The sequence below is a fragment of the Larimichthys crocea genome, chromosome VI (genome assembly GCF_000972845.2).
Source record: "Larimichthys crocea isolate SSNF chromosome VI, L_crocea_2.0, whole genome shotgun sequence".
Lineage (NCBI taxonomy): Eukaryota > Metazoa > Chordata > Actinopteri > Sciaenidae > Larimichthys > Larimichthys crocea.
In genome coordinates, this window is record NC_040016.1 from 4,506,543 (window position 1) to 4,533,754 (window position 27,212).

A 27,212-nucleotide genomic window follows, 5' to 3' on the forward strand; every position below is an offset into this window, starting at 1 on the left:
TCTATTAAAACACCGTTAGGTTGTACCTCTCGGGGTGAAAGTTTGGCGGTAGCTGTTGATGGGGAGGTATGTAGACATGGCTTGGCTTGGCTTGGCTGGGATGCCCCACCTCTACCCTTCCACCTCCCCCCAGGGAGTCCTGAGGGATCAGATAAGACCGGGTTCCCAGATCAGGGTCAGATTGACAGTTGAGTGCCTGAGGAAGAGGGATGGGTTTGGGATTGAGATTGTCCCTTATACCAGAGGGCCCTTAAGGGGCTTGTGGAGCCAACAAAATACAGTTGTCCTTTGCTATAAAGCGGTTCGCTTTTCGCGGCCTCGCTGTTTCGTGGATTTTTTTTGTGTAATTTTGCATGCTTTTTTTTACAGCGTACTGTACAGTATGAACGGGCATTGTGTTTGGCGTCCTGATTGGCTAAGGGAGAAGTGTTTAAATAAGAGAGAAATGTGAGAAAATGTTAATGCCTGTCTGAGAAAAGTGTATAAAAGTGTGTGGTTAGGGGTTTTACGGCCTTAAAACATATATAATAATTGTAAAAAATAAAGCTGATTACTTCGCGGATTTCGTTTATTGCGGGTTATTTTTAGAACGTATCCCCCGCGATAAACGAGGGACCCCTGTATGTTGCTCATAATGATAGAGAGAAATGACTCTGGTGAGAAATTATTCAGTGAAGCTGAACTGTGTTTTCATTTTTGCTAATTAGTTTTATTGTACCCAATTGGCTCAAGCTTGTGAATGTGAGCAGTAAGATGTTGGTAGCTGATGAGATTGGAGCTTGACAAAAAAACTGATTGTAATTAAAGTCTCCTGGGACCCTTCCTCTCCTCCTGTTCCACGATAGAACAAGATAATGGGAGCTTTCCCACATATGTATCAACCATGGATGCACCATCATGTTATAGGAAAGGTCAAAGGGTAGATGAAAGGATTTTATCTTTGGAAAACCATTCCATGTGAGAAGCGACAATCCCCTCAGGAAAAAAAAGAGAAATGGCTAAATTATCTTTTAAAATGAGACACTAATGGGAGATTTTAATCAGCAACAAAATGGCTAACTTTGGCACTTGTGTGAAGTGTCTTTAAGTAAACTTCCTCGGTTTCCTGGTTACAAGTTGTGGCTTTGATTAACTGGTTGTGTTTGGTAATTTGCTCTTTGTTAAAGATACTTGTTTGAGATTTAAAGTCAAAAGTGGCTCTAATTAACTTGTAGAATCCATGTGTATCTCATCTGAGAGGGGTTTGTATTCTGTGTTATATTTAAAATAAAAAATAAAAAAAAATATTCAGGGCTGTTAGCAAAAAGAAGCGATGTCTTCTCAAGGCCATTGAGGACTCCTCCAGGGCTTCTGACTTAACCAGAGAAATAATGTTGCTGCACACACAGACTGCATTATTGTTCTTAGCCCGCAGACAACCTTTTACATATTTTCCCTTTTGGTTGATGCAGCTTTGTGACGCCATGTCCCTGCTACACACACACACACTCGATTATATACACACACTCATGCCTCTTATAACCGTGAACTGACCCATTAACCCAGTACACAGCACCATTGACATTCAGTCACACACACTCGCATATGATTACACACTCATATGTTGCACTACTGTATGTACACAGACAGAGTTATGGATGTGCACGTACTGAGTCCATCTGCCACACACACACACACACACACACACACACACACACACACACACACACATAAGCAGAAAGAAACGCACACAGTGTTGGTCAGTCAGACTAACTGGCTCTCGGGCTAATTGAGTAGAGTGTGTGGCCCCGTGTGGCCCCGGTCTGACCCCTCTGTAGCCAAGGACACCACTGAGCCTCCGCTTTGATACATTTGATACGGTTTAAGTGAGGAATGAAGACCTAAGCCTGTTTACATTTGAACTGGATTAGTGTTGGGGTGACAGCGCAGTAACGAGAAAGAGAGTGAGAGTGAGAGTTGGGGGGGAAAGCAGAAGTGTTAGAGGACGTGAAAAGAGGAATCACTTGCTTTTGTTGTAAATCTAACAGGTGGTCGTGTCTGTTTCTTTTGTGTTTCTGTCATTTTTTCATCCAATGTGTGTTGTGTTCATAGTGCACACATATGCTGAGGTTGCTGTCTCTGCAGTTAGTCCATGCTTGATCAGTTTGTCTCATGAAAATAACATTTTTGAGTTACGTGGCTTCACTTTTTGTTTCTTTTTATTAGTGCATGCTAGTATGCAAAATGAGGACTTCTTACAGGGAGTGTGTGTGTCTGTGTGTGTGTGTGTGTGTGTGTGTGTGTGTGTGTGTTGTTACAGCCACTACAGTAACCCTTTCCCCTTGGCCAGTGATTTCATTTATTATGGGTATCATTCCATTATGTATTAGTAAAATGGGTCCCTGCACATTATTCTAATGGAGTGACTGAGAACAGGAGAAATCTGATAGCTCTCCGTTTCTGTGTGTGTCTTGTTCTTTTTTTCTCTTTTTTGTCGACACACACACACACAGACACACACACACACATACATGCACACACATCTTTCTCTCCCTTTTCCTGAAGTAATGATTTGATGTTCCTAATGGCTTCCTAAATTTTGTAGAAAGGGCAGAACCAGTGCTGTCTAGAGTTTCAGACGTTGGAGGTCTGCCAGACGAGGGAAAGTGAGGAGGGACACTGGGGGGATTTCAAGTGAGCCGAGGCTGGGTTGGATACTGTAGGTAAGAAGGTCGAGTAATGAGTTTGGGGATCAACAGGGTGTTATACTCATAATGGCTTCCTTTCAAGATATTAATATTTCCTGTTGTTCCGACATCCATACGCCACAAAATGGAGAAATCCCCCAATAAATCAAAGCGCTTGAAGCCTAAACTGTCTTCTTTCTGAGAAATATTAATGGGAATGGAGTCGTCAAAGGACAAACCATATAAATACTTACGAAATACTGATTCATGACCAGCATAAATTAACTTGTCTCATAAAAAAACAAGTTACAAATTCTGGATTTGGCAAGCCTGTAACTACAGTAAGTAAGTGATAAAATTTTGCCTTAAGGTGTGTCTGGCCACTGCTGGGACTAACACACATGGACACACAGCCTCAATGCTGCCAGTAGAATGGATCCTATTGTTGGAGCGCTCCACTGCTCATTCAACTTAGCCCACATGAAAGTCAATGGAAGGGAGAATGACGAATGGATGTGTTGGTGCTTGTAGTTTACATGCTCGTACGTCTGCTGGTGTGTGTGTATGTGCGTGTCCGTGCGCGCACACACTCGGCAGTGTGTTTGTATGTGTTTGCTTGTTTGTCACATGATGTCCTGTGGCAACCCCTAACTAATCGTACAGGCGCCAGTGGAAGGTGGGAGGGGTGGGGGGCAGTGTGGGGGGGTGAGAGACGGGCATGAGAAGATGCAGCGGAGGGAAGAGGAGCTATGGAGCCGTGGAGGGGGGCACTCCGGCTGACTGCTGTCACATGATGGGCATATAATGAAGCCAAACTACATTCAAGCTGAACTGTTGAATAACTGTGCAAATGACTCATGACCTGACTTAGCACTGTGTAAACATGGGGCTGCAGTTCAGTCTTCTGAACATATCAGAGGATACACTTCTGTCAGCCCTCAGAGCAGAATATATTTTTGTGAGCTTAACATTTACACCCATTAAAAGTCTAATGCACGCTGAGCCTTGGACACAGATTTTGGACTTGCTAATGTTCTCACTGTCCTTTTATTACTGTGTGTGAGTGTGCGTGTAGGTGCGTGTGTCCTCGAAACTTGGATCTGCTGCCAGTATTCAGTATAGAGCCTGTAAAGTATAATGGAGGTATTAAAAATACTTTACCGAGGCAGAGCATTTCATCACTGTCAAATTAAAAATGAAACATTATGCCAAGGTGGTATTTCTGAGCAAAATGCCTAGGTGGCTTGACAGGAGTCCTGAGTCAGTGGACAAAGGATGGACACAAGCGATGGGCACAAAAAACGAAAGGAAAGGAAACAGAGTGGCTGTGTGTGGCTCTTTATCACAGAGGCTTAGTAATGCTGTCATATCTAATGCTCACACTCCATTAATCACACAGCCTGTATGTGTGACTGGGCTTGCGTGTTGGATGGCACTCTGAGAGTGTGTGTGCAACTCCATGTAGCCGAGGTGGTAGTGTTTATCCAGAGCATAAGCAGCGGTTGGCCGCAGGCCTGGTACGCCTGGCCATGACAGGCCACTGTGAAATGTGGCTGACAGAGGCAGCCTGTTGCCCTCTCCACTGTAATTATGTGTGTGTGTGTGTGTGTGTGTGTGTGTGTGTGTGTGTGTGTGTGTGTGTGTGTGTGTGTGTGTGTTTGTGTGTTTCTGCGGCATCTGTGCACGCTTGTATGTGTCCAAATTCATTGTAGGTTTCATTGACTTGGCTCGTACAGATTGCCTTCAATGTAAAGATCTGTATGTTTCAATGTACAGAGAGCAACCACTCACCTTCATTTTATCCCCTCCACTCGTGTGCTGACAGCAGAGAGTGGGAGACAGAAACAGAGAATGGTAATAGGGTGGGAAAGGGGAAATGAATCAGTGGAAGGCCCTGCCATCCTGGCTTATTCAGCAGGCCTCTCTCCCCTCGTCTGTCGTCTATTTTTTTCCTCTCCTTTCGTTCTTGAGCTCTTGATCACTTCTCTTTCCCCTCTCCACTGCATTCCTCACAGTTTTGTCATCCTGCCAAGGAAACGAATCAGAGAGCCCTCTCTCAGCCACCACACTTTTCCTTTGTCTCACTCTGCCTTTCTCTGCCTCTGTCCGCTCGTCGTTCGGTCTGCACCCTACTGTCTCAGCACACTTCACTATCACCCCCCTCTCCCCTTCCCCCGCGGCCTATGATGTCACACCGGGAGCAAAGGCTGTTGGGAAGTGACCCGAGGTCGGCAAAGCTCGTGTCCAGCGAGCATTTCTGGGTGTCGTAAACTGCTCATTCTTCCCCATTCAGGAGAGTGCTTCCCTTGTTTGGAGAAAGTGTCTCCTGTTTCAAGAAGTCTGTCCTGCCCTTTTAAAGAGTTTCAAAGTGGCTCCCTGATTCCCTATTTTTCTTCTAAGCTAATTTGATGTGTCTGTGCGTGCCAGTTATCATGCTACAGAGCTTGTTATTTGCACCCATAATTGAATGAAGCCGTTTACATCACTGACTTTTAATTAATTTTCATGTGTTGTTTTCTTTTTTTTTTTTTAGATGATCTCCAGTGAACCATGGCAGTGGTGAAATGTTTTAATCAGACTAGTAAATGAAATAATTCTTTCAGTCAATTTGGTCTTGTCTTTATTTTTACACGGGTGATTAACCATGTTACCAGTTGTTCAACTGGCAGGGTGGATTAGCTGGCTTAGATGCTCTGTATTTGTGTGTGCATGCATCATTGCGTGCACGATGCCAATTAATGATGGTTTGGCAGGCTAAAAGTCAATCAGAGGCATAAACGTAGCACAGAGAAAGAGACTCGACTCAACCAGAGCAAGAGAACAGAGGTTATACCTGTCTACATGACCTCCGCCCTGTGAGCCACTTGATGGAAGAGATGTTGGAGAGGATAATTTGAGAATTTCTCAAATGGTTGCCTGCATGTTCACTTGCGTCAAGAGCAGTGTACGCATATGGAGACGCTGTTTATGACACTTGAAACCCTCTCCTTTCCAACCTTTAGTGGTAGCTTGGTGGTAAACGTGTTGCTCTGCTGTCTCTTTCTGAGCTCTTATCGGACCAGATAGCCCTCAGATAGAAACTCATACCCGCACATTCAGAGGCTCAGCTAGCCACAGCAGCTGATGGAGCTGATGCAAGGCCGCTATGACGACAAGAGGACAGGGCCTTATCTGTCGTCATGGTAATGGTCATGATGGAATGATGACAATCTGCTTTTGGCTTCATATTTTCTTCCAGGACAGCATGGCTCCTAAATTGTACACCTGTTCAGGCATGTAAGCACAGAATGATCAAGTGTACTACAATATCCACGTGCAAGCAAATGCAAGTGCGTAATATCGTGCATCCATAACTTTGTTTGTTTCAAGCGTCTTTTTTAACCAAGGAGCCGACACAGACAAGCAAATGATCACAATCATGCAGAAACCGCAGGGAAGTGCATTTATGTCGCTGGCCCGTCTTTTTTTGACTCATCGTGCTTGCATCGGTGTCTTTTCTTTCCGACAAATATGGCAGATGCATATCAAACTGTGCAGTCTGCTCAGGGGAGATAAGGACCAGTTAGGCGCTGGGGTTGCAACATCCCACTGAGCCAATGAGTGAGCACAACGCTTTTTTCATACCGATCCTCAACAGATAGGCCTGCAGTGTATGCGTGTGCGATGCCCCTGATAATTTCCGTCTCCACTGAATTCTGGCATCTACTATGTAATGGTTGCAGGTCTGCAGACGTCTCCTGTCTTGAAACTGGTTTAAAGTAAAACACAAGTTAAATAAGGAGAGGCAGTTGAAGAGCAGATTGTCTGTCCAGTGCATGGATCTGGAGGGTTTTGTGGTCATACATGCTACAGACCTTCCTGACCTGGGTTATCGAAAAGAGGGGTTAATTAGAAGTGCTTAATTTTTGCTTACTCTTAGATAGGAATAAAACATTGACACACACAGTCATAGATATCAAAACCTTTTTTTCTTCATTTTTTTATCTGCTGTTTGGATCTAATAGAGCTCCTCACATCCACAATTTTACCCTTTAGAAATAACACTTTCATCTTTCTCAACCCTCTCCAAAATGTCCCTGTGGTCCTTTAATGGTTTAATCATATTACACTTTTTTAAAATAAAGCACACTGTGTTTCATACATTGTCCCCTTTTCTTAATGCCATCCTGTGTGTGTGTGTGTGTGTGTGTGTGTGTGTGTGTGTGTGTGTGTGTGTGTGTATGTCTATGTGCGGGTTTGTGTCTTCTTACCTGTATTAACCTGACAACTATTGGGTAAACAAAGCCATAGACACAACAAAATCTTGTACTGCAGATAAACACTGAAAAAAAATTCATCTAGGAATGCCCTCACCACATGCTGTGTTTCTGCATGAGTGACGAGATGAGCAGGACTGAAATGAGGCCTGGCCTGGCTGGTGAGTGAGGTTTAGCGGTTATGTCTAGAAGCACCTGAATACCACAATGCATTAAGAGTAGCTATGCTTTGTTGTAAGGACAACTTGGTCCATGAGAATGAAGCAAGCTTCAAAGTGAATTCAGGGCAGCCACAGAGCAGCTCTGTCACTTAATCCACCACACAGGCAACCTTCGTTAGTCTACAATAGCGAGCTGAACAGCTTGGGATTCTGAGCAGGGCACGGCAGGTCTCTGCGGGCTTCTACTGTCCTCCACAGTCCTCCGTTCTCTGTCTGGTCATCAGTCCCTGTGGGAGTGTCCAGAGGATCCATCCGGGGGTAGGCACCTGGGTCCCATCCTCTCACTCCTGGCCATGGGCCAGGCTGCCCTCAGCTCCCCCACTCATGCCTTTCTTCAGTTACCTGCCAGTGAAAGCGAGTGGAGCGGGGCGGGGGCTGGGAATGGCGAGGGACATTATATGGGTGCGGAAGAGGATGGCAGGTCCAGACGCCCACTCCCCTGAGCCCTCCCAGGCATTAGTACTGTACTTGCCCCCCGGTTTGTCAATGGGAGCTACCAGATGAATGGGCTCATTTGTCCTCAGACAGTGGGGATGAATTTGTCTTTGGGAGCAGGTGAGCAGAAGGGCCTCAGTACAGCAGAACAGGGCATGAATGAGAGCTGAACACTACCTGTCCCAGGTGAACGTCCTGAATGCTCCCTGTCCCAGGTGAGAGGAGACTGACCTCATTTTCAGGGTGAGTCGAGGGAGGGGTTCTCTGAATGTCCACACCCTGCTTCTGACAGCCACTGTTTTAACAGATTACGCCCTCGACTACCGTAGAAAAGAATGTGTGAACCGTCCAGAATGGGGGAAACGGTCAGATGACTGATGCTAATTCATAATGGTCTCAGTTTAAATTGCAGCAAGTTTATGTGCTTAGGGACCTGAATGGTGTCAGGATTGCGGATACGAAACCTCAGTTGAGCAGGGATTGTGTGGAAACAGAAGGGCCCAGACACATTAGCATGGCAGTGACATCCCTGTCATTAGAGTGGGCCAAGATGCCAAGTTAGAGAGGGAACACAACATCACAGCCACAAAGACCTGTAACTCTATGCACTCATAAAGCACTTTCATTATTACAACAATCTACCCAGAAACCTTTTTAAAACCACAAACGGTGGCATTAAGGTCTACCTCCAGCCACCGATGACTGATGTGAAACACTCTCTGTTTCTTTACCCCTTTCACTTCTCTACTTTCATATTAACAAGCTATCCCATTGATGCTACATTCAGAAAGTATGTTTATTTTCAAATTATGTCGCTGTTTTATTTTCACATTTACATTTTTTTTTTATGTTTGACTATGAAATGGCATCTTCAGTGCTCAAAATACTTGATGGTCATAGGTACAAAAATGTGTATCCGTGCTCAAGTAAGCCCAGAGAAATATTGAGAACTCACGGTTAAATTGTTGTAAAAATTGTAAAAATGTTCAACAGCCCAGATAATTTAAGAAATAATTTACAAATGTAATTAAGTCAGTGGCAGACTGATTTTAGGAGGTTGGTGCTCTTCCTGTACACAGGATGTTACCCTGCAGAGAATTACACTTAAATACTGTACAAACCTTGCACCCCTCGTAATCAATCTCTTTTTACTGTCTCTGTTAGACATCTATGGTTTTAATTGGTCCTAATAGTACAACTTAAGTCTTTCCTGTTTGAACTTCTCACTTCCTGTTTTTCTTTTCTTTTTTCACTGCTTTGAACAGCCTTGTCCTCAGCCAAGCTTGGTATGCAGCTGTAACTAGTGCAGCAGCCTGAAGTGAAGAACTGTAGGGGTCAGCGGGGAGAGAAAAATGATGTATGATCAAAACATTTTCGCCTTTTTATGACTATAGTCTGACATTTGGAGAGATCATCAGTGAGATTTGGCATTCTGGTAGGTCAGGATGCGGTTGCTTCCTGTCAACAGAGGTCATCAGTGATTATCTGCTGTCAGCTCTGCTTCTCTATGACTGACACATTACTGTCAAAGTTTTGCCGATCACATCATCGCTACGTACGTGCTACGGTTGATTAATCTGAAAAGTGTTCAGAGTTTTTCGAGTGTGTCAAATGGTTTCTAAGAATAGTGCTCACCAGGTGTTTTACTGAATGTACCCACCTTTTTCCTGTCAAAGGGGGTATTTCTATGAATTTGTCTTGATCCATGAAAAGAGGAAGTTCATGTGTGGATCTTAAAATAGCACACTCACTATGACTTGGTACCTATTAGAATTCAAACAGTTGAGAGCTTGGTTAAAGCTGCATCATTGCATAGCAAAGTATAAGTTCTCCTTTTTTCTTGAGGTCAGCAAACAAGAAACCTACTGAGAGTTTGAACTTAAATAGATACAGGAATACACACTCTATGTTTTTATTATCTAAATACTGTCCCATCTTGCAGCCTTAATATCCTTCTTGGGGTCTGAGGAAGGAGGGATACTTTTTTAGTTAGGCCCAGACAAAGGTCAACCCCCATTGCAATACACACACTAAGAGACCTGCATCTGAACTGCACTCCACTTCCTTTCATCTTCTATGTCTCTCTCTCCCTAACTCAACTTTGTGAGGGGATGGTCGGGATACCTTTTGATTCCACTAATTCAATTTGATGGAAAAACAAATACACTGGGGGAGTGGGAGACAAGAAAAGAGTGGGAGTAGTAGTCGGGTGGAGGGGGGGTGGTGAAGAGATGGAGAGTTACATGGAGCTTAGAGGGGGGAATGAGCGCTGGTGGTGGTGGTGGTGGTGGTGTGTGTGGGGGGGTGCTGAGGACAAACGGAAGAGCAGAGGGGAGAACGAAAAGGCGGTAGGGAGTGGAGATGAGTTGAAACATCCAGTTCCAGGTTGAAGTCATAAACCTCTCGGTGCTCTGATCTAGGTGGCCACCATGTTCACCCCGCCGACGCATCCAAGATCTCTCCTCTTCATCACTTCTATGGAACGCCACTTTGATAGTGAAGATAAGTAACATCCTATTTTATGGCTCTTTTTGTATCACATAATTTACGGTGTGAGCTTGAAGGGGGATGTCTTGTTCGTTGTAGCTGCTGGTCTAGTGAGACTCTGTGACTAAAAAGTATACAAACCCTTACATTACAGAGTCTGTATAAATTTAATGGGCTAGAAAATGGACCAACAGTGGCACATGCGAAACACTTAGCCAAGCATTCATTTCAAGAGCAAGCGTGCATGTCATGTGCCTGCTAGCTATTGTCTTTTCAGGCTACACTGCTTTCCACAAACACTGCCTCTGCATCAGACATGAGAAGCTTTGTCACACACCGTCATTGTATGTATATACACATGCGTGTTCATGTATGTGTGTGTGTGTGTGTGTCTTCAGACGTGGGCAGCAATGGAAGTCGCTGGCCTGGCAGACTGCTGTATTATTTTTGGGAGGGCTGCCCTTTCCCTCTGGAGGGCCTCATTGAAGAGCGCTGGCTCTCTCCGTCTCCCCTCTCAGGCTCCGGGAGTCCGGCCAAGCCCAGACGAGCAGGCTCGCTGGCTGCTGCAGCAGCACACAACCCGCTGGAGCCGTGGCCTGTACACAGCCCAGCAACCACAGCACTACGCTACACACAGATGGCTGGACTGCTTATTGGCAGACGAGCGTTACATTTTCACTGGTGTTAGGCAAGTGGATGAGGGGGATCCCACCCCCCTCTCTCTGAAAACAAACACTCAGATTTAGTCCTGCAGTCCTGTATCCGTGTGTATAGAGCAAAGTCAGTGTTGTGGGTGCTTTGTTGTAGCATAAACTGACAACACAGTGCTTCAGCCACACTGGATGACAGAACAGCAACTATATAAATCCCTGGATAAATATTATTTCCAATTTGAACTGATCAAGCCTCTGGGAAACCCCAGCAGATCAACCTCCACAGCAGTCAAGCAGATGTGAGCTGGGTGGAGGGTTCAGGGAGGGGTAGTAGTCCACTTTTAGCTTGGACTGTTTAATCGGATGATTTTTGCTGTGGGTGTGTGAGGGTATGCTGAACTCAGTGATGATGACCTCAAATTGGCCCTAATCGAGCAGACTCATTAGTGGCTGGCTCTGTTCAAAGTTCCCTCAGCCACTTTATTTTACCATAATCGTCCAAACGGGGAGGGAGAGAAAGAATGACCAGCACAGAGGCAGAATGAAGGAGAATAAAAGACAAAACAAAATAAACAGGAGAGCAGAAAGAGGGAGAGTGGCGGGGGGAAAAAAAGATAAACAAAGCGAAAGAAAAAGAGGATGAGGGGAGACGAGAGAGCAACAGAGTCGAGGCCTGCTTCCTGGCAGCCTCAGCTGCGTGCACATCTGTGTGTGAAGGGTCTGAGCAGACCCCCACGTGTTTGCTCAGGTCGCCTGATTGCCTTTCCTTCCTCTTCTCTCTCCCACTAAAGACCCGCTGTCCTTCCTCTCACTCCAATCACCGCAGCCAAGAGAGAGGACCACTCCGACAGACACGGAGCGAGGAAGGCTACCACTGAACTGCACTCATGACTCAGTACTCACCACATACAAATCATATAAATGTGCCTGTTAGACTGTTTTAACAAAAGAGACATTGCATGGATTATTTGGTTAAATATGGGTGTGAATTAGGGTTTGTATTTGTTTTTTATTTTTTCAAAGTGTGTGTATGTGTGCATGAGCATGTGGGTATGTGCATATGTATGACTGTGTGTGACTCCGGAGCCCTTCGCTGGAGCCTGCTGTCTGGGTACAATGGTCCAGCCTGGGGCCTCAGCTCCACAAAGAGGCCTTCTCTTAACAACGCGCCATCACAGATAGAGGAGGAGCCTGACCAAAGCATTACCACGCTCAAGGGATCACAGAGCTTCCCTTGATGCATCTGATATCACTTATGATTTTAATAATCAAGCACTATTCATTAAAAGGAGCGTTTAGTCCAGTGCTATATGTTTTGTGTGTGTGTGTGTGTGTGCGCGTGCACGCAAAGATGAAAAAGAGAGACAGGCTTAGGAGGCAGTGGCAGATTTTACTTTAGTATTAAACTTTATTTCCTTTACTTTTGTGAGATGGAAAAAATGATAAAAACGTACAGCTCAGGGACTTTTCATCTAAGATAGATCAGTGTTTTTCTTTACGTAATAACCATGAAATTCAAATCATAACAGTTTCCATGTGTCTTTGACGAAAGCTTAAAGAGTGAAAATAAATTATCGAAGCAATAATTATAACATCAAATATAACAACAATAATAGCAATTAAGCATTTATAAACACTCTATTTACTGTGTCTTTTTTCCATAAAAGTCCATTATTAAAAACAGGTGAGCATTGTGGTGGTGTACAATCCAGCATGAGAGGAGAGCACTGGCTTGTGGGTACTGTAGTCTACGTCGGACTGGTTCGTAACAGTGGTGTACGGGTGCTGTAGCTGTGGGCCAGTCTTCTTGAGACTTCCAGCGCTGCAGTGTTTGTCCGTGGACAAACAGCCTGGGGATGAACGGGGTGCACGTATCTCAGTGTATAATGAGATGGCCGTGAGGTGAAAACAGCGGGGTTTTTTAAGACCTCTCGTGAGTCTCCTGTTACAGGGGTCAAGGAGAGGTGGGTACCAAAGTGACTTAGTAAAAATAAGCAAAAAGAATGACAAGCGTCGCCGTTCACTCCATTCCTGCAAGCCTCACATGGGGACTAACAAACCCCTCGTCACATAAGCTCTTCACAGAGTCCACTAAAGTCCTGCTCTGCAGCGTCCCATCAGTGAGGTCAGGCATGACGCGACCTTCAGTCATGAAGTCCAACTGAAAGTCTCTCCCCTCCAACCACTGTACATGACACAACAAGTCTGCTCAGCTTTTGACGCGATGTGGAGGGCCATTTAGTGTTAATGGCGATGTGGTGGCTCCTACAGGCGGAGGACTTCTGGGTCCGGAGGAGCCTCAGTGAGGCTCAGCCCAGACCGGTGAGCGATTGGAGTGGTGAGGGTGACCGAACGAAGGGTGTATGGGCGTGGGAGTAGGCAGCATGTGTCCAGAGTGGCTGAAGGGGGGCAGGTGACCCATGTGAGCCATGTGGCTGGTGAGGCCAGGTGCACCGCCGAAGGGAGAGGCCTTGTCCTGCATGCACTTTGACAGCTCGTCGAAGCCGTCGCCTGCTCGCTTGTTCCTCTTGGACTTGCTGGACATCTTGCGGTTGCGTGTCTGGATGCCTTCTTTCTTCATGGTCAGGGGTCTGTTGACCTGTTGAAGAGCAGCACATTAGCTCAAGGCCAGGCAAACAAAAGCTTCACTGAATGGAACATTATAGATTATTAAGGTTCATTTTGCTCGTAGCTAAAACTTGTTTACCAGCTCATGATGTAAAATGTCACAAATTAGGATTTATGTTCATTTTGCGCAATATCAGGAGTTACACCAGTGTGAGATAAATGCTATAAATAATGAGCAGCTGTTTTGCATATATAGCTCCATTATAAGGCGAGTCAGGGGCGTTTTTGGAGCTTTTGTCCAATTTCAAACCAAACAGAACCGTCCTGGTCAATATGAATACATGGGGATGAGGGCTGGCTGGAGCTGAAAGGAGCAGCCTCAGACAAATCCTCATCAGTGTAACCGACGCCGTTACACTGAATGACAGTCCCACCCTGCAGTCTCTCCGGGGAGTAACGCCCCCCATTGAAACAACGATGGATTAATAAAAAAGAGACGACCGGTGGGTTCTGCTCGACAGGGTGAGCAGGCTTTGCCTCCACACTCTCACAGTTTCTCTGCTCCTAAATCGATACGAGCTGTCCGCCCACTTGACCAGTTAACGACCAGCACCGTCACCCCCTCCCTATCCTCCCTCCATCCATCCCCAAAAAAACCCCGCACATGAATGCAGTGGGTTTTTTTTTTTTCAGGCTACTTACATTGTGCAGTTTAAAGTAAAGGCCGCAGGCGTTACACACCGGGTCTCCGTTCCCGTTGCGCCTCCACAGGGTGGTGGTGGTGGTCTGGCAGTTTGCACAGCAGGTGCCTGCACGTCTAGCAGCGGACTGGAGGAAGCAGAGAGAAAAATACATCATGAATAATGAGCATGGCGCAGAGAGGTCAGCGCGGACACAGAGCTGCACAGTAAATATCACGCTTCTTTTTTTTTTTTTTTCTTTTTTTTTTTTAAAGGCTCAACAGTTGTGTTATTATTACAGCCACAACTCTGACGTCGCATGGGATGAATTTGTGAGGTTTCAACTCTGACCGCAGAACCACGTGCAGAAAAGCATCAAAAGAAGCGACACTCAGACTGGAAAAATGACTTAAATCCTCTATTAAATCAATTGCACGTAGCATACGCAGACCGCTACAACCATGATCAAATTGTCCCATTTATGCAATAAGACACGGGGACATTTTTCAGCAGAATGCCTGATTCTGTACACGCCTTTCCGTTGATTATAATAATTAATGAATTAAAAATAAGTATGCTCGTATTAACAGGTTATAATGCAGGCCTTGTGTAAACCCTCTATTTATCCTGATCCAGGGAACTGGGCTACAAAGTCATGTAAGACCCGGTGTCCTGCCTGGCAACGTGCTCCTGTGTCCATTGCGGATCAATTCTTCACACATAATAAGAAACATTAGCTTTACATGCAAGAACCCTGCGGCTCTTTGCTTTTGCAGGCAGCATCCAGCTTTTTCTTTTAATTAATTTCAGGTGGCCTGGTTGCTGTTGACATGCAGAGCAACAATAACGCTGGTCATTTTTTTTTACGTGTAAAACAAAACAAAACATGGGAGCTCTTAAAATAAAAAAGCCGCTGCGCGCTCAGGCTGTACCAGTGACCACCGAGAATGATAAACAAGAGAAGAACATAAATCCATTTATTTTCCAATCCCCGCCCCTCTCGGTCTGTCTCTTCACACATAAGCGGCTCCTCCAGTGTTGTGATAATCTCTTTACAGTATATGTCAGTCTGGCTATAGAGAATGCAGCGCGCTGGTTGAAGGCGGAAACAGCCGGGAGCCTGACTTCCTTATCTGGGCCGGGCAGATATCCGGATAGGAAACAACTGGATGCCCCTTTGAACACAACTCTGAAAAACACTTGAGCTGAAAATGCAAAAGCTACAGCCACATGGGCCGAGCCAGTGGAAAATGTACTGGGACTTTTCACGAGGAGGAACGACGTGGAGGTGGTCAAGGAACAACACGAAAAAATATCATTTAAAAAAATATAGATCATCACAAGTGTTTAAAGCCCGTTCAAAACATCTGTACCGAACGACTGATGGCGCACAATTTATTTTCAAGACCAATTAATGAAGACAATTAAACTGCGCAATCATAATTAGCCTGCACGAACCTGTTTTTATTAAAGTGAAAACTAAAGATCTGAAGAACTAAATAATTTTTTCGTCTTAAATCCAGTAATTAATTCGTAATATATTTTTTTACATATTTACTTATTTATTCTCTTATTTTATTATTATTATTATTATTATTATTATTGCAGTTGTTTATTTTAGTTCAGCCACTAATACATATGAAGTCATAAGTGGCTCCTGCTCATACTGCTTATCTTTATTTCCACTAACAATGACCCAGACACTACAGCCATGTTATTTGTGGATATTTCTGAATTTGTAGACGACAAAGTTTGTGGATTTGTTTGTTTGCTGATAAATTATTCACTCACGTACAAAATAAAAAAAAAAAATTATTTCTGCAGAACAACAAAGAATTCAGGGATTACTGTAAAATATCAAGACATGGAATAGTAATGACAAAAAGATTTAAATAATTTATGCACTCATAGATAGATGGATAGATAGATAGAATGAATTCTGGCACAGAAATGTGTCCAGCTTCTGGAGCACTGGTACATCGATGACAAGAATGCTATATGTCCACGCTGCTTTTCATTTACTCAAGCGTGGTGTTAACTAAAGCAGCATGGGCATTGGTATCAGTAACAGTATCAGAAGTACCAGCAATAATGATAGCAGGAACAATGGCAATAGTAGCAGTATTGTAACAGGCCATGAAGGCGGATCACCGGGGGGTGAGAGGGACAAACAATTCCAGGAAGATCATAGGGAAAATATAACTTTCCTGGAATTGTTCTGCCAGCATCTGCTTTGTGCTCATATTTGGGTGCCTTCTCTCAGAGTCAAGCGATGAAGCAAGAAGTGTGGGACTCACCAGTCTACGTTTGGGCTTGATAAGCGGTCTGTTCTGGCCGTTCATCTTGTGGTACAGTCCGCAGGCGTTGCACAGGTAGTGGCCGGTACCATCCCGTCGCCACAGAGGGGTTGAGGTGGCACCGCAGTTTACACATTCACGGCCCTCTGCATATAGTTCAAGAAGGAGGAGACGAAAGGAAAATTTATATAATTAAAAAATTCACCCTCTGTCAGAGAAATAACACATAACAGCTGTCTGGCTCAATTGGGCATCTATACAGTGCTGGACGACCCTAGATGGCCCTGTAATATGAAGTCAAAATCTGTCTCATATCAGAGTGCAGGTGTACCAAGTGTACACGGCTGTCATGGACACAGACACCTCTATGTAAACCGATCCAGAGTGGGGAGGCCAGAGACAGCCAGAACATGTCCAGAGGTGTCCAACAAGAAGAATGAGACACACCATCAAATTAGGGCTACATTATTCATCAACTCAGTGGGCACCCATGAGAGGAAACATAAGTGTGTGGTGGTGGTATTAAATGTGCCGGACAGTGTTGCAGTCTTTGATGAAGAGCTTGCATGCCAGTTGGCTGCAATTAATAATATAGAAATGCCGTTGAATTCGGCATTGTTTTGATGATGTTTGTATTATCCTCCAACCGTGACCGAGTCTGAGTAGACTTCCTGTGCATTCTTGTGCTCCTCTATACAAAAACCTGCTTTTTTACTTATTCCCACATGCTCTCCTCGCCCATTCAGGTTTGACTGACTTCAAACAGCCTGTTGCTAAACCGACCGACTCATTTAATTCAAGTATCCCTCTCTCCCTAGAGCATCATCTCATTATTCCTGTTATAATGCCAGCGACACCCACAGTCCCACCCTCGCTCTACAATGGAATCTGACCTGAGCAAAAAGCTATGTTCCTTTTGAAATGCATCTCGCCGCTTTCTTTTCTTTTTTTGCACCTCCCTTCTCTTCCTCTTAAGTGTTTCACAATCCAGCGGCCACATTAAAGCAGGCTCATTAACACCTGAAAATATGCACCAGCAATGACTGATGTATTGCATCTTATGCAATGTTTAGTGTTGAAATAAGAACAGAAAAAAAATGGGAAGCTTCATGTGAAAGGTGGGGTAAAGAGGAGGAGGTGGAGGAGTTCTGGTTTGAGGCTAGTTCAGCAGGAAGCCACACTACTGTAAGGTATATGTGCTGACAGCTGAAATGTCATTGTGGCATTTTGTACAACAATCAATCACCATTACTGGCACTGGACACCGACTTTGATAGATAAGAGCCTTTTTAATGTCGGAGCTGATATGTTTGTGTTACTGATTCAGCCTCAGTCTGGCCAGCTTCTTTTAAATGTCACAGTATAACATTTCTCAGCTACAACAGCTCACATTCACTCAGATTATCAGCCACTGAGCATTCCCCAGGTGTATTAAAAAAAAAGCACAGGGACAGCGGATGACAATATTGATAATTGCACGACTACATTTGGAACAAACTTGTTAACGGTGTCTTTTGTTGTCATTTTTTTTTTGCCCATTAATTCAAAGTACAACAGCTGGAACAATGTAGGGAAATTACCAAGCCATTACCAGACTGGGTTGTTTTTTCAAATGTCTGCACATTAATGTCAGACATAAAGTCTAAATATTACTCCCAACACATGCAGTCTATTGAATCAGGTGCTTATCTAGACAGTCAGATAACAGACTGCATATATTATAAACAATTTCACTGGCTTTGAGGATTTCGAGTCATATAATTATGTGTGTTTTAATCCTCGACACACTGCTCTCCAAACTTTGAAACGATGCATACTGTGTCACTGAGTACACTTTCATCTGCACATAGAAGCAGATCTACTGTGGACCGGCTGCCTCCACTTCATGTCAGTGCACTGGGCCAAGGCCATGCTTAAAAACACAAACAGCAGGACTCTGTCGCCTGTGCTTTGTTAGTACTGGGGAGAGCTGTGGGCGGGGTGGAGGTCGTGATTTGTTCACTTGGAGGTATACAGGATATGGCAGGAGCCAGGGCGTCGTGACTCCTTCATTTTTTAAGTGCAATAAAGGCCACATTTAAAAAGAAAACAAGCCAATGGCACGAAGACGAAGAAGCTGACTGTCTGCTGAACATATAGGAACTAATTGATTAAGTCGATGTCAAATCTCGTGGAAATTGTGTTACAATGTTTAATCTCTGGTTGACTTTAATTATTATTCGTCTAACCCACACAAATAAATGACGTATATAATATACATAAAGATATAATCTGTTTGAATAATTGATTATATTAAATTGGGTTTAATTCCACTTTCCTGTCGTTTAAGTTTCGATTAATCGTGAGCGTAACGGCTGTAGCCGGACATTGAGTGAATAGTTGACCTGGATTAGTGTGACGGGTTTCATCGAAGGTTGGTTCCTCTCTAAAGTGAGCCCGTTTAAGTGGACGGAGCTTACAAGTGCGATGGGACAGAGATAAGAGCTGTCAGGGCAGGTTTTCAGTGTCCGATATGGAAATGATCACCACCAGCATTGAGCATTAGCTGAGTGCAAGACAAAGCTGACTATTAAAACAGTAAGTATTCAAACACACATGCGTAAAGTCCCGCATGGCGCACACACACACACACTTCTATAAACGAAGTGTAGTCTATAACAACAGCAGGCTGTGTTAATATTAGTACACGTACAAATGAAACATTTATCTCCTCACGATGCATTGGGGTAAACTGCATAGGGCTGGTGTGTAACGCTTCACCGCTCAGCTGAATAAACCATAACCATTTAATTAGGCATTATCAGTGGGATCTGCCGTCTGATGTGAGGCAGAAACTCAAACACACGTGAGACTCACCTGAGCTCGACCTGGCTTTGCTTTTGCATTTGGGCGTAAAGCTGGAAGAAGACCCGCCGAGCAGGCTGCCGGGGTGGAAGAGACTACCGCCGTACTCGTGTGGTGGCAGAGAGTAGGCCGGGTAGGTCGGGATGGGGTGATGCGTAGCGGTGGCCTGGCTGTTCATCGAGGCCAGGCCGCTGCGGAGCGGACTACAGCTCTCCATTTTCATCCCGTCCGTCAGCGGCACTTGGTACTTGATCGACTCTTTCTCGTCCATCCTGGTCGAGGTGGAGGTGGGGGATGTAGGGCCGGGGTCCGGGGACACGTCTTTCGGTGGGGTCGGGGGGAAACTGTAGAGGTGCGGGCTGGAGTGAGACGCCGGAGTGAGCGACGACACCGGGGCCGTGCCGGTGCTGCTGCTGCAGGGGTAGCCGGAGCCGGTGGTGTGCAGGCCGGGTTTGCTGAAGTGGCTGACCGCCCATGCGTTATGGTGGTGGGCAGCGGACAGGGCAGCTTTCCCCGGGTCCAGCCAGGGAATACCGGGGCTGTGGATGAGGTGTGGTCGGCAAACCTGGTTCCCAGTGAGGCGAGCTAGAATCCAAAACAATTTATTTATATTATGTTTTATTCTAACTTTTCTTCACACTGCAGTTGGCGCAACAGAAAGTTCTTACCTGTCAAATACTCTGAATTACTGGAGTCAGACATTTAGTTCCAGATGTAGATAAAAACAATGATAATTAAATTTTAAAATAACATTTTTTTCTCACAGCTGGTTAATTATCCAAACAGTTTTCCATGAAACAACAGCAGCTTCTTGTCTGTTCGAGATGGAGACTAAAAAGGCCTGTTTACCGCAGAAAACACACTGAAAGTATCCTCTCTTCGGGGCAGTATCTTTTCATCGGCTGCAGCTCTCGGACTAAAGATTGTTATTAGTAAATTTGCGGTTTTTATTTTATATCCGGGAAGTGCCTCTCTCTCCCCCCTCCAGAAACTCCTGCCCCAACAGAGAGGGGTTAAATGACATACTTCCCTTTCCTCTCGCTGTCATTTGCTAGAAATTCCTTTTATGCTGCTGAATCGTCCCAGAAAAGTGAACTCGACTTTTTAAACAAATTACTGCACATTGCACGAATTGTTTATGTTGTTAATTAATAGACACATTATATAGAATATAATGTACTCACATAAACACACACACACACACACACACACACACACACATACACGCTTTATAATGCAAGCTCTGTTTGAGTGATTAATTAATCATATTAAATCATTAGTAATGCCATAATAAAAATTATATTTTTTCAGACCTGTCCTTCATCTCTCATCACACATTGTCAGACCGAAACTTGAGCGCATCTTACCGTGTGCTTGGCTGTACGTGACCCTCGCCCGGGAGTTGGTGTAGTAGGGGTTCCCCTGAGAGTCCAAGTGGTTCAGAAACATGTCAACTTCGTCCTGGGGCAGTAAAGGCGCCATGGGCTCCATGTAGTTGTGGCTCAGACTGTGGTGGTGAGAGTCCGGGTGCTGGCCGTTCAGCACTGCGTGATGGTGCGCCATCCACCGAGACTGATCGGCCGCTGCGACCTCCATGTCTGAGCTGGCCGTCTCCTTTGCTCTGAAGGCGTCTGCTACTTTTAGGCTATGTTTACCTCCCGAGGTAAATGGAGTTAAATCCTCCTTACAATATAGCTCCTGAGCTGTGAAAGTGTTTATTTACTTCAGAAATAGAATCCTCAAATAACCCGGTGTCCTTTCTCCTCAGTTATACCTGCAATGATACGAAAGCAAAATGTTAATTCAGAAACACCGTGGCCGCTGCACCTCTTCCATGCAAAGAACAAGAATCCTGGTTATTTTTATATATATATATAATCATAGCAGCTGACATGAGAAATAAACTTTGCGCACTTCACGGTCCTAGTGATTACAGCTCGAGTGTCGAAGCAAAGCGTCCCGTCTGCGCATCAACACAACAGAAAAGTACAAATGTGTCCTCTGGATACCTGTTGCAATTTCGATCAGCTGACGGCAGATACAGCACGAAACCTCGTAAACCTCCTGATCCATGCAGTGCTCAGGCTCATTAATGAGATGTGGCGCAGACTGATGCGGCTGGCGCCAGTAAATTCCCATATCAAGCCACGTGGGGCGGGGCCTCGGTCTGAGCCAATCACACTCAGCCCTGCCACAATTGGCTCGCTGCATCCCTGCTCTCCTTTCAATTTCCATTTGCCTGCACCGAAAAAACTAAAAGACTTATCAATCAGCGGTGTAATTTCTCGGGGGTCTTTCTCTCTCATGAAGCTCACACTGAATGAGCAATCGGCCCCTGATAATCTGCTTTTTTAGCGGCAGTTATAAGCCCAAAGACAGACATCTAACATGAAGGGAAACTCACTCTGCACAATGCATGGCTCAGTATTATAACGATTTGGGAAGAGTACGACTATTGTAAGTCGCCTTCACCTGTTATGAACCCCTGTGCAAAATATTCCAAGACTATAAATGATCTGTGGCTCCTTCTCCACACGTTTGAGTGTCGTTAAAATGTCGCACCCACTTGCAAAATGTCTTTTCTTTAACAATTAAAGTTGCTGGTGGAGCTCCACATTACCATCAATAATTGTAAGTGTTGTGTTTCGCATACTGCTGTTATGTAAATAAACAGCGATTTCAGCACCTCTAAAACCAACAGAGGAGGAGTCGATTTATGACCTCGAAATTGGCCCCATTGTTGGCAGCGCCTAATTGTCTTTAATTAGTAGCAGGGCATTCCTCTTGTGAAAACAGTGGTTTTTGTCTCGGGGACAGAGCAATCAAACACTGTTTGCATACTAATGGCGCCGCATTCTCACTTGGTGGCACCAGGGATGGGCGCAAGGCCTCCGTAAAAACCAATTGGTGATCATCAAAGTGTTTTCTCAACGCTCTCATTCAAAATTCACAAAACAAATCAAAACTCTACACAAAGGCGGATTGATTTATTTAATTTATGAAAATTATGATCTGCTGCCTGGAACAAGCTGGTTTCTGTCAGGGTTTGTGAAGGGGGAAAAAAAGACTATTATGGTGGATATCATTCAGGACGAATAAAAGCAGGAACAAAATGTCTTCTATTCTATTCTAATTGCAGAATTAGCTGCAGTGCGTGTGTAAAATGATTAGTCCGTGCATGCGCACAAGCCCATACAGATATAGTCCTCGTTGGTGCGTGTGCACGTACGTACGTGCGTGATTGACAGGGAATAATTGGAGGGTTTGCTCGGAGCCTAGGCTACCCGCCACGCTGACGCCTAGACCTGACGTAACAGACTTTTGGTGGGGTGGGGGCTGTGTCACGTGAAGCTTCGGATACCTGGAGAAATGATCTCAGGTAAAAGAGTCCCTCATAATACTGATGACCAGGTATGATGCAGGTCATAAGGCGACAATCGTACTGATCTGATGTTATACCTGCTGTGTAAGTGTGTGTCTGTGTGTGTGTAAGTGTGTTTCTGTGTGTGTGTGTGTGTCAGTCATCAGTCATTAAATCACTGGCACTTTGCCAGGGGCAGTGAGTTGATGAGCTCAGCCCTTTGAGCTTGTCAACTCCTAAAATCAACAAATTAGTGCATGTGGGGCAGCAGAGGAGCAGCCACCTGAATAACTCACATTCCAGTGAAAAGAAGCAGCACAGTGGACAGGTGGAGTGAGAACACACACACTTCCACACGGTTATCCCTCGTCCTTTTATAAATGTTGTATTATAATGCATAAAGAATCAATCATCAGAAACACACTATTTATATGTCTAATAAAAAGCTGCTTTTTTATGCTGCAGAATAATTGCTGTCACACACGCTTGAACCTGAAGCAACAACGACTCCCTCTGTTCCAGCATGAATGGATGACCAGTGACGCTTTTCTTCTTCTTGAGACGAGTAGTGAAAGGACTTCTTTTTTTTTTTTTTGCACACTGTAACGTGTCACTACAGCCTGCAGCAGTGGTCAGCCTGCGTTTCTGTGTTGTGTTCTGGCTGTGCTGCTAACCACTGGGCCTTGGAGGAGTGGGTCAGGCCTGGGCTAGCTTCTGCTGCATGCCCATTGTTGTTTGCATGTTTGCCAAATGGATTACTCAGCAGGATTTAGCCCTCTGTAATTTATACCTTCATTAATCCCATTTGTATCTGTGCTGGAACAAAAGATGGGAGAGGGTGACGGAGGGTTAGTGGAGAGGGTGTAGGGAGGGGGGTGCTGTTGCTTTCCCTCTGTCTTTCTCAAGGACACAGCAGTATTGTTTCACCCAGGGATGCTATCCTTGACTGGAGAACACTATCCCTCTCACAACACCTCCTGCGTTGGGTGAGAACTGTGTGCAACAACTGTATCGCTGTGCAGCCACAGTGGCTAATGAACAACAAGATTATCATTCCGATCCATGCTGTTATTAAATGGGATTGGCTTTATCTACCTGTTTGTTCCCATTGGGCACGGTCATCCATCATTATCCAGAGTGGAGGTGTGTGACTGTGCGAATGCGTGTGTGTGTGTGTGTGTGTGTGTCTGACTCTACTCTTTATGTATGTGCGTTTGGGAGGGGGAGTGTGAAGAGCCACAGTGGGGCTTGTGAAGATAAGCAGAGCCAGAGAGAAGAGAATGACACAAACCAGCTGAAGCATTATTGTCCCCTTTACTCACGGCTAATTAGATCGAGTCAGGGCACTGGGGGGCTTTATAGACACAAGCACCCAGACACAAGACCATATAACTGCTACGAGAGGGGCCTGGATGCTGCTATGAGAACAGCACTCGCTCCCAGTAAGCAGTTTGGGCTCAGAATAACAATATTTCAGGAAAAAAAAGGAGCAGTCAGACACACAAACTGCACGTTGAACAAAAAAGGATTAAGGAGCATGAGATGATTCTTAGGTGTATAGCCAAAATTCTTAGCTATAAATAGAGAACACATTTGGAAAAGTTTGACATGTCATAGCTCCAAAAATCTGTTCATTCATTCAGTCACTCATTCATTAAAAATAACTCTTTCTTTGCATTTGATCTATTTGTAGCTCACACACACACTAACACAGCACTTCACACACACTCACTGCATGTCATTTGAATCGTGCACACCATGCAGACAACAGCTCAGGTAAGTAAGAGAGAGAGAAGTAGGTAGGTAGGTGCTTGGTGTAAAAGGTGCCATGTATTCCCTCCAGCTCGTGGATGCCTGTGGAGACCCCAGCCCGCCCCTGTCTCTGCTCCACCATTGTACTGATGTGATTGCTCTTTCTGCTGATGAAAGATTTTTTTTTTTTATTGCTCGTGTCATTTTGCATTTTAAAGCGTGACAATTGAAGACTTTTGTCGTCACTATTATCACGCTGATGATACACTAATCCATTTCGTGATCGAGTTTTTTTTTCTTCTTCTTCTTCACACCTTGCCCACGGCAGCACTGAGTATATCACAATTGATTATTGATAGTATTTACGCAAATTCTTCGAAATTTTAAAAAATACCGCAGGCGCAATATTAACGTCTCTGAGTGCATTTATTATTTAGAATCATTTTTATTGTTCGCTCATTTAGAAAAATAAAGGTTAGGATGCTGATCTCAGAGGAAAAAAGAAAATCAGACTGCCATAAATATAAAAAAAAAAAGTATCTGATAATATTTACAATAATACGACTGATTACTGATGTTTTGTGCATTTAATTCAACACTGTGCCGCTTGTCAGATATTATTTGGGTTTATTCAGTGTAACACACTGTGTATTACAGTGAATAGCCGTGACAAACTGAGGCTGAATATGAATGGTGGTTTATAAATAAAGCGTAAAAACAATAAAAGCATTTCTTAAACACTATAGCTCATGCAATGCTGCAAAAAAATATATATTTGCTACAATAATGTGAATAACGATCGATGATATATTTGAACCCGTTTTACAGCCCACCTGCAGCTTTGTGTGTGTTATTTTAGTTGTTAAATGGTGAAAACATGTCAGAAAGAAGACTTAAAAAATATGAATAATTCACTTACCTGCTGCAGTGTCATATGTGAGCACAGTGGCTGCGCTTTCGGAGTCAAACCAGAGAAAGTGCCTTCATCCGATTCACCGCACAGCTCCGACGCTTCTCTCCAAAAATAACGGCGCAGGATAAAACGACCGATTTTGGAGAAGAAAAAGATGTCCGGGCGAGCCCTGCTTTATTTTTTTGTAAAGATGCTGTCGAGACAACGCGGAACAACCCGTGCTCTCTGTCTGATCGGCTGGCAAAGAGCGGTGTGTGTGTGTGTGTGTGTGTCTGTGCTCAGTCTCCCTCCCTCTCTCGCTGTATCCAAACCTCTCTGAATATGAGCAAAAACTTCAGCGGCCGTGTGAGAGGCTGCAGCAACACAGCAACGTAATGGCACGTCAACCAAGCAGCCTGTCTTCCGGGTCCCGGTTAAATGGACAGAAACTGGCAGCAGTACCTGTTCCCAGGAGGTGATCAATAACTTGGCCCTTACAGAGGATGGTTTTATATCAAGGACCCCCCACTCAGCTGCAGAACCCCTCTAGAGTTTTAGATTAGAGTTTTGATACAGAAATGTGCACAGGCCTACAGACTGAAGGTAGTGACATGAGGACATTTTTTACGCATATTTTCACCTCTGCAGTCAGTGAAATGATAATGAAATAATTGCATTAGCTCGAGGGGTCTTTACAGGGTCAGTGGGTGCTCCTGGTCCCCATTTTGGCCCAGCTGCAGGATAATACATGCACAAGCATGGTGAGCAGTTTGGAAGTTCTAAACGAGCTTTTTTTTTTTTTTTTTGCAGCTTGTAGCTCACAGAAAGCAAACTGAGGGTGGTGTTTGTGCAGCCCTTTAAGTGTCAGTCAGCAAACAGCCCAGAGCTACACTACACCATGTAGTATTTGTTTCCTCTTATGTTTCTCAGCTTTATTGTCACTAAAAGTGTGTGTGTGTGTGTGTGTGTGTGTGTGTGTGTGTGTGTGTAAGCCTCGCTCTTAATTGACTTACAGAGATTTTGCTTCATGACTCTCACCCCCTGCTCCTCCCCCACGCCCCCTCCAATGCGTGCAGTGTGTTAAAGAAGAAAAATACGCCCCCCCCCCCCCCTTCCCTCCTCTTTAACAACAACTTTTGTAAAACATGCAAAGCCTCTAAAATCTCCTGCACGCGACCTGGGCTCGTGCGCGGCGTTGGAGCCAGGCAGGTGCAAGAGGCGCGAGGAACCTCTGCAACTCGAGGCTCGTGCTCCCCAGAGTGCACACGCACACAAAAAGAAGAGAAAGAAAGAAAAGACAAGAAAAGAAATGCGAGAAAGTCCAAGGCTGACTGAATTAATAACGTTTGTTTCAGTGTTTAAAATCAGCAGAGCAAAGAGCTCAAAACATCTGAGACGTCTTTGTTCAGTGAGAATAACCAAATAGTGCTTCGTGATATTTTCACTCATAGACTACAAGGAGACAAATCTCTTTGTAAAGTTTGTCCAGGCTCTATATTGTTATTATTATTGTTATTGTCTGGACTGTGAGAGAAATGTATTCTCTGACTAACAGCATTTTGATTATTTGTTCTATATGAGGCTCATTTAGCTATGTGTTCGACTGTACTCGATATTAAAATAATGAAGCATTTAATACAGCGTGTGTGACTTTTAAAATGAGCTAATTAAAATTAAATTAGCTGAGAAATATGACAATAGGTCTTTATGATCCGCCGGACACTAATTCACCAGAGCTATCAATCAGGTTAAAAGTAGGTGGTGAAATAAAGAAATAAAATTTAGATTAATTTTACATCAGCAAATTTTATTTAGGCACTGGCAGGAAAAAATGACAACAAACTTATTTATTATTATTATTATTATTATTAGTAGTAGTAGTAGTAGTAGTAGTAGTAGTAGTAGTAGTAGTAAGAGTAGTAGTATGTTAAAAAAAATAGGCAGATTATCTGTATCAATAAATCAAATTCACAACATTATAGTCTTATATTTGCACTTGTTTTTGTCAATCAATGTTCTGCACGAGACTCCGTGTTTGTGTTTGTGCGTGTGCACGTTTTTCCGTCAGGGACGATATTATATGCACACTGCATTAGATGC

The 27,212-nt window shown here is 44.3% G+C and overlaps 1 protein-coding gene and 1 long non-coding RNA gene across 7 annotated transcripts in view; one reads left to right on the forward strand and one right to left on the reverse strand.

Annotated features, from left to right (window-relative positions):
• LOC113745929 (uncharacterized) overlaps positions 1-12,006 on the forward strand; it is a 56,387-nt gene extending 44,381 nt beyond the window's left edge. Inside the window, exon 3 of one of the 2 annotated variants that reach the window (XR_003462498.1) lies at positions 11,510-12,006. This is a non-coding gene — a long non-coding RNA (uncharacterized LOC113745929). Of the gene's footprint in view, positions 1-5,199; positions 5,642-11,509 lie in introns of those variants that run through there. The other variant, XR_003462497.1, reaches the window with a different exon arrangement.
• Positions 12,007-12,106: 100 nt separating this feature from the next.
• On the reverse strand, positions 12,107-25,528 carry gata2a (GATA binding protein 2a). Of its 5 annotated transcripts, none has more exons than XM_019255804.2 (6): positions 25,140-25,528; positions 20,475-20,881; positions 19,120-19,692; positions 16,264-16,421; positions 13,989-14,114; positions 12,107-13,317 (listed from the first exon to the last, which is right to left on the reverse strand). In XM_019255804.2, exons 2-6 carry the CDS (start codon positions 20,701-20,703, stop codon positions 13,018-13,020), a joined length of 1,386 nt encoding a protein of 461 aa, XP_019111349.1. In that variant the 5' UTR covers positions 20,704-20,881; positions 25,140-25,528; the 3' UTR covers positions 12,107-13,017. The 5 variants fall into 5 exon arrangements, with proteins under 5 accessions (XP_019111349.1, XP_010746674.1, XP_019111348.1 ...); XM_010748372.3 differs by lacking the exon at positions 25,140-25,528 and adding an exon at positions 21,117-21,229 and having other exon boundaries at positions 16,264-16,409; XM_019255803.2 differs by lacking the exon at positions 25,140-25,528 and adding an exon at positions 21,117-21,229.
• Positions 25,529-27,212: the final 1,684 nt, after the last annotated feature.

What these genes read in the sequence shown, in the direction of transcription:
- gata2a (XM_019255804.2), bottom strand. Translation starts at nt 20,703, where the DNA reads ATGGAGGTCGCAGCGGCCGATCAGTCTCGGTGGATGGCGCACCATCAC. An exon ending in CACGTACAGCCAAGCACACG is followed by an intron (nt 19,693 to 20,474) that starts GTAAGATGCGCT and finishes TTTGGATTCTAG; the next exon opens with CTCGCCTCACTGGGAACCAG. An exon ending in TCAAGCCCAAACGTAGACTG is followed by an intron (nt 14,115 to 16,263) that starts GTGAGTCCCACA and finishes TGCTTCCTCCAG; the next exon opens with TCCGCTGCTAGACGTGCAGG.